Source organism: Haliotis asinina, chromosome 6 (assembly GCF_037392515.1).
Source record: "Haliotis asinina isolate JCU_RB_2024 chromosome 6, JCU_Hal_asi_v2, whole genome shotgun sequence".
NCBI lineage: Eukaryota > Metazoa > Mollusca > Gastropoda > Lepetellida > Haliotidae > Haliotis > Haliotis asinina.
In genome coordinates, this window is record NC_090285.1 from 11,666,890 (window position 1) to 11,674,211 (window position 7,322).

General features: G+C 42.1%; 1 protein-coding gene across 1 annotated transcript; it reads right to left on the reverse strand.

Moving 5' to 3' along the window:
• LOC137287664 (uncharacterized) lies at positions 1–903 on the reverse strand. Its single transcript, XM_067820050.1, has one exon. The coding sequence runs from the start codon at positions 901–903 to the stop codon at positions 1–3; it is 903 nt and encodes a 300-aa protein (XP_067676151.1).
• Between the last annotated feature and the right edge of the window lie 6,419 nt (positions 904–7,322).

The following is a 7,322-nucleotide window of genomic DNA, read 5'->3' on the forward strand; positions in this document are numbered from 1 at the left end:
CTACTGGGTGATTTTGCTGAGCTGACTGACTGGCGGCCCCGGCGAGTCGGTATCACTAGCAGGATCAAACTCAGATAGCATCGACTTAACCGGTTTGATACGCTTTGCGCTTTTGTGACTCATGTAACTCGGTCCACTCAAACCGGATCCGGTTTCCCACATCGTCTTTGATCTCGCTCCTAGACTGATGCGAGCGGTTGAAAAATAGGAATCAATCCGGTTCTGGTATTCACTGTCAAGACTTGAAGTGTCCCGGATGAGAGGAGCCAGGGGGTCCAGTTTGGGTTGGATGTAGTGTTCCAGTTGTATTGGGCCATTGATTGGCTGTGTCTCTACAAGCCTGGTTCTGCTGTTGGGCACCGCTCGGGGCATGCCTTTGATATAAGCTATCCTCACTTTTGGGAGCGATGCTTTTTGAAACTCGTTTCTGGGATGCTTGATTATCTTCCTGGCAGGAAATGATTTGTAGCCTCTGTGCATGTTACCTTTAACTTTCCTGACTTCCTTCCGAGGGGTTTTGATGTCGTCCCTTCCAGATAGGTCTTCTATCGTTCTTTCTTTTTTCGCCATGTAGTTTGTCATATATGTCGACACTTCCGGTTCCTGAGCTCCTTCCCGTAGAACCATCTTCTCGGCTATCTCACTGGACAGATCGTTGATTTCCTGTTCACGACATCTGGTAGCAATGTCTGAGAGAATTTGTTGCTGTTTACCTAAACGTCTTTTCTCAAAACTGGAGGACAGGTCCATCACAGCTGCTTTGTCCGGAGTGGCAAGTCTTTGGTTTCTGTCCCGCACATGCTGGGTCATTTGAAGCAAAGTCAAACTCCTGTTTACTGACCTTTCCCTCACGAAAGAAGGCGTGGAACAGTATCCCTCGAAATAATGCTGCGATTGGAACATGGTTCCAGTTTAAATCACTACACTATCCTGGTCGTAATCTCTTCTTTAGTATATCATTTCTTTTCATGTGAGTTTGAAAGTCCAAGCTTGGGTCAATCACTTACCCTTCATTCAAACATACCCCGCAGCAGTTTCGATCACAAATCCAATAATGTCCAGCTGAAATCGTTGTTGCCTCTCACAAACAAAGGAAATTGCTTCCAAACAAGGCTATATCATGAAGCAATTCCTGAAACACGATGTTTACACAGTCAGGTCTATCGAAGCGTAAGCGGTACAGTAAAAAGCTTTCACGAATGAAAATGAAGGTTCGGAGGTCTGTTTATCTGTTACTATGTAAGCAGGACCCTCTTGTTATCCTTGGCTGTAATCAGCCTAGAACTATATCTCGTGGTATCCTCTGAACCGTGACTGATGAAAAGAGAACCGTAACACAACCCTCTAGTGTGCGTTCTTGCTAACGTGGTATCGGCAGTCGTCATCGGACACTCAACAGTAATCAGTCATCTGTCCGTCACTAGGGGTTCTTGAGAGAATGTTCAGTGAAAACTTTCACTTTGTGATCGGCGTGATCGGAGAGATTCATCAGCCTGTGAGGTCCTGATAAAGTTGATCGCTTTTTAGATAGGTTTAGAACGGCACTTTAAACTGGTATAACGTCGTGTGGTCGTGAACTGCCACCATGCATAAATGACACCGGGTTATAAACAGTGTACATATAAAAAAACACATCAAGGAACCGTTGCAATTCACAGATACTACATACAGATTTCTCAGGTATCTCTCGTGCTATCTTGTAGGAAAAATCTCGAAGCACAAAATTTCAATCACCACTTGAAGGCGTTCAGTATCCACGGAAACGCACCGTTTTCCGCCAATTTATGTTAAAAAACTGTGATGTTAATCCAATCATAGGTAGTATCCACAACAGCGACTACGAGTTCTTCCTGGCTGTAGAGTTAACTATTCTGTCCTGTGTTTAACGGGTCAGGAACAGATGGGTTCCCAACATTGTGTTTCTCACACACGTATGTCAACGACTGACTATAAACGTTGACCGTCATTCTCTCAATACAACAACCATGTTTACAGTACAGCACATAGGGAGCAGTCTATAATACGACTATTAAGACCTGTAAGCTCATGTAAACCAGACACGGCCAGTCATTGAGTGGCCACGCATGTCATTCAGGGTTTAAGTCGACCTGTGTAACGCAAGGGTGTTTATTCCCTCCGTATGTATTAGTGCTGAGAATCAAGTTTAAAGTCGATAACTTATTAACACTGTTATGAAACTACCGGAGGGCAATTCGGTATTGCCAGGTAAGAACGGCCCACACTTGATGTTAATATGTTATTAGGTAACTATTATTAGACCTCTAATCGATAAATAATATCTTTTAATAATTCCAAGTGTCCTGTATGCATAATGGTTACATTTATATTGTGTATATCTTTTATCCTCTCAGGGTTATACTAATTGAAGTGTTAGACGATGAAAAAGGTTTAATAATGGGCTTAATCACAGATGCGGAAATTTGGAATATTACATAAATTTATATCACATTGTATAAATAGCCCATGTTACAATTTATTCATAAACTTTCGACCCAGAGGGTTATTAAGAGTATTTATGTCATTGAAGAATGACATATGAGATAATGACTTCAGTGGGGTTTTTTCCGTTTTGTTTTGTTTTTTAAATCCTCTTGTAAGTGATGCGGGTGTGCAAAGATAAGGGAGGTAACTGCTATATGAAACGGCGTATCCAAGCAAGGGGATAAACGATTGTATGGTTGATTACCTGTCTGAATACGGTCAAAATACAGAGGGTAAAAATATACAGTGTAGGTATCTACCTACAACTGATTGGTTACACCACCCCGAATAAGCACTCCTTTATCATTTATCGCACAGGCGACTTAGCACGCCTTGCGCACATAGTTTACCTGCACTTCGTTGCCAGCGTTCCTAGAAGGTATTAACACGTTGTTCATTTTCAGTAATAGTATAGTCTTATTAGGCCGATCTGAGCTGCTTTCCAAACAAAGGATCGTGGATGGTTGTTTTATTTAATGTATCTGTCACCTTATATCGTCAACATGAAACACCTTTTATTGATTATCAACATTAGTGTTGATGTTTTTTTCCCATTAAATTTTCGCCGAACGTTTTGAAAAAAATTACAACAGTCTGGAAAACACGTTGCTTTTAGCCCTTTACTTGAAAATCATAAAGTTTATTTTGGCTCTGAGGAGACATGTGTTCAGAAAGATAATCTGCTTTTTCTAGTAATGTGTCATCTGATTTATATATTGGTTATTAGTTGCTGAAAGCCGGTCACAGCTGTATGACGGAGGCCTTTAAACGATCGAGGCTCTAACAGGCTACCCGTGAAGGTCCAAGTCTGAATTGATCTTCAGTAACCATGCTTGTCATTAGATGGGGTCGGGTGGTCAGACTTGCTTGACACATGTCATCGGCTCCAAATTGCGTCGATCGATGTTCATGCTGTTGAGTATTGGATTGTCTGGTCCAGACCACCGCCATGCAGATTGAATATTGCCGAGTGTGGCGTAACATTAAACTTACTCACTCACTGTACCAGATGATCTAGTGATTGATATCATGAGCATTGGGTACGATGGCATGTTTCATCGGGGTCAACGAGCCTGAACGCCCGATTCCGTTAATCAAAAACACGTCTTACATGTGACTGTCCTCATTGTGGCGAAACATACGACCCTGCTGTGTAAAAGACAAAGCACAATTAAAGATTACTTTTAACCAAAAATGTACAAATATTAACAAATAAGGTTGAAAAACTGGTCAAACACCATAAAGCAAATGGGTATGGTTGTACGCCGCTTTTAGCAATATTCCAACAACATCACGGCATTGTTTTTGTACATGGCACGTTGGGAGGAGTTGTCACTTACTTTGCACATCAATTTATTTTATAATATTCATTATCAGCTCCAAAGCTTTGCCATAATTATGAACGGTCCCCTGTGTTCCCGAACACCTCTGTGGTTACCGTATTTAACACATCAAAATCAATGAACTAATTCATATTTTGTCCTTTGTTAACCACAAAAAACTAGACGTATACTATAGTACTTTTGGAAATATTTTTCCCGGTCTAACTACAATTTCAGTGGTAGCGAGACAGGAAACGTAAACATGTACTTTTCTGAGGAGAGATTAGTGAGACTGCTTCACTGAGAATTGAGCAATGCGGAGTTTTCCAAAGCGATTTATGCCATGGCTTTATGCAAATTAGTGTGTAATGTTGTTGTAATAATAATAATAATAATGGCGAGGCCCTGAGCTGCTGATGAGTTTTACCAACCTGACTGTGCCAGGATCACCCGAACCCTCTCTGCTGCATTTCTATCTCAATCTATAAAACATAATAATAATAAGGGCCTTTATGATGTACGCCTCTCCGTGGTGGGCTCAGATAGGGGAATTTTATTTCCTGAAATGAAGGTACATCACCCAGTTAGGGCTGACCTCGCGAAGCTGGTTTTCATACTGGGTTACAGACAATCAACGAGAAAAACATCTTTCAATTCCGCAGTCCAGTCAGCCTTCCTCCGGTAATGAAAGCAACCACACTGGAGATGGGACTTGCTCCAGGGGAAGGCCACAGAACCCGGCCAAGAATATCTTGGTCAAAACATCTCAGAACCACACTACTTGAGTGTGTGACACCGACAGGATGGCCTGAAAATCCACGAATTAACGGCAAGTCGCTAAAGTTGCATTGGGACAATACTATGCCCATGTACGCTTACCTGACGGAGCAAAATCAACTCCGGCGGCTTAGAAACCTCATGCCCGTGAGCAAGTTCAACCCACAACTGGTGCCCGTCAGGAACCTTTGCAAGAGCAAACTGCTCAAGTGGCAGCTGATCCCAAGCTTCTGATGAACGTCCGGGTTATCCTCTTTCCTCTTCCTGATGGAAACTCTTCCGAAAAAGAGCCAAGTGGCCCCGAAATTTTGGACCCTCACTCTTCCTCTTCCTCAGTTGCAGATTTTCCCGAAAATCCTGTTTACATTTTGTTCAGTTCTATTTATGATGAAATTTGTGATTTACCTTTGGAAAAAAGGAGACCAATCAAACAACTAAACGTTTCTTTTTCCCAAGAGTGAAATTGATTTACTAAATGATGCTATTTCTTTAAAACTTTCTGCGTACTGTTCGTTACATGAAGTAAATTGCTGTGTCTATGCTGCTGCTCGAACTGTGGAGGAACTTCACTCAGTTTCTAAAGACAAACCCTGTAATAATAACAAGAACAAAAGACCAAAGAAAAACCGTTTCTTGTAAAACTTAATGAAACTAGAAGAAACATTTCATGGATAGAGCTGTGCCTTAAAATAAGATCATCAGGGAGTCCAATGTCAAAACGGCAAAAGGCAATATGGAGAAAATTAAAACTACAATACAAGACAACACAAGAGAAGATACTTCTCCAAATTTATGATTCCCTTAAGGCGAAAATAAAGGTTTGGACAGAAAGAAAGAAAATATGGGAACAAAAAACAAATTTACCAAAACAATAAAAACTTTTTAGAAGTAATGAAAAGCAATTTTACGGGCAACTCAAGACAAGTGGTGATGATGAGCATGATAAATGGCCTCCCATGGCTGCCAATGAAAGGTTCTGGAAACAGTTGTGGTCTATACCCGGCGACTGTAACCTGGACGCACCATGGGTCAGTGATTATGACCATGCAATGCATGAGAAATTAACTAGGTCGTTTGTCTGTTACATCTCACCCGATTGCCTGAAAGGTGTCATTAAGAAGTCCAAATCTAATACAGCTCCAGGACCTGATGGCATTCGAAACCGGTATTAACTCTCTTGTGGACACAGGTGATGTTCCTCCATGGTTCTGCAAAATACTCCTTCCCAAAAAAGGAGACTTGACTGATCCCCAAAACTTCCGCCCTATCACATGTCTTAATACTCAATACAAATTATTCACAAGGTGTTTGACAAACCTCGTGTCATCTTACTGCTCTTCCAATGAGATAATTTACAGAGAGCAGAAGGGGGTGAGAAAGGGATGTTGGGAGTGCAAGGATCAACTTCTTGTACAGAAAATGATTTTGGAATAGGCTGAAACGTATCATCGCAGCCTCTCCATGTGCTGGATTGACTACAAAAAGACATATGACTCTGTCCGGATTCTGAAGTCTCTTCAGTGTATTGACCTCCCTGAGCGACTACTTGATTTACTCAAGTCTTTAATGAGTTGCTGGTCGACTCAGCTTGAGATGTACTCGCAAGGGCAGGTGCAGACTTCGGAATCTATTCCAATCGGAAGAGGAATGTTTCAGGGGGACTCCTTCAGTCCTTTGCTTTTTTGTCTGTCTTTAAATCCTTTGAGTTTTCTGCTCAATAACGAGGAGGGCTACCATCCCGGACCTCCACAGCACAGATCCCCAACACCTCTTACTCATCTCCTCTACATGGATGATATTGAGCTCCTTGCCAAAGGGGATACCAATTTGAAAGAACAGGTTCTCCTTGTCGAGTCCTTTTCTAATGATGTTGCCATGACTTTAAGACTCGACAAATGTAATACTCTTCATTTGAAACGTGACAAGGTAACTATTGGATCGGTCAATTTACAAGGGGGAGGAGTTATTGAGCATCTTGTGGAACATCAGGCCTACACCTATCTTGGAATGCAAGTTCGAGACAAGCTCCAGAATGCCCAGATTCAAGATAAACTCCGGGCCGAGTATAAATCTCGTCCAAAGAAAATCTGGAGTCCAGAGCTAAATGCTTGAAACAAGGTCAAAGCCACCAATACTTTTGCTGTGCCAGTCCTCTCCTATTCCTTTAGGGTAGTTGATTGGACCAAACAAGACATCCAGAGTCTTGACCGCCTGACCAGAGGGATCATGTCCGATAACAGAGCACACCACCCTCGTTCCTCTCTTAATCTTTTATACATGCCAATCAATTCGGGAGGTCGGGGTTTGATTAATGTGGAGGCACTTCACGATAGAATTTTATTGTGTACTTTTGCACATGTTTATTTGTCAGATGATCTTCTGGTGATGCACGAAAACCTCACGATGAAAGCAAAGAGTTCCACAGCTATTTTAAGCCTGCCAAGGTTGTTGCACACAATCTGAAAATTGAGATTGATTTTGTTGAAGGCGATGTACTGCTGTACAGCGATAGGAGTAAAAACCAGGTGAAGTCCTTTACCAAGTCTGCCCAGTGTCCGTCCTTTGTGGAGAAGCTGTCTGAGAAGCCATTGCATCATGTGTACTTGCAGTGTGTGGAACAGAACAGCAATCCAACCGACTCCTTCGCCTGGATGAAGTCGGCTGGTCTCAAATGTGAAACTGAGGGCTTCCTTTTTGCTGCTCAGGACCAGTCACTTCCCA

Excerpts from the sequence above, each read along its gene's own strand:
- LOC137287664 (XM_067820050.1), bottom strand. The coding sequence starts at position 903 with ATGTTCCAATCGCAGCATTATTTCGAGGGATACTGTTCCACGCCTTCT.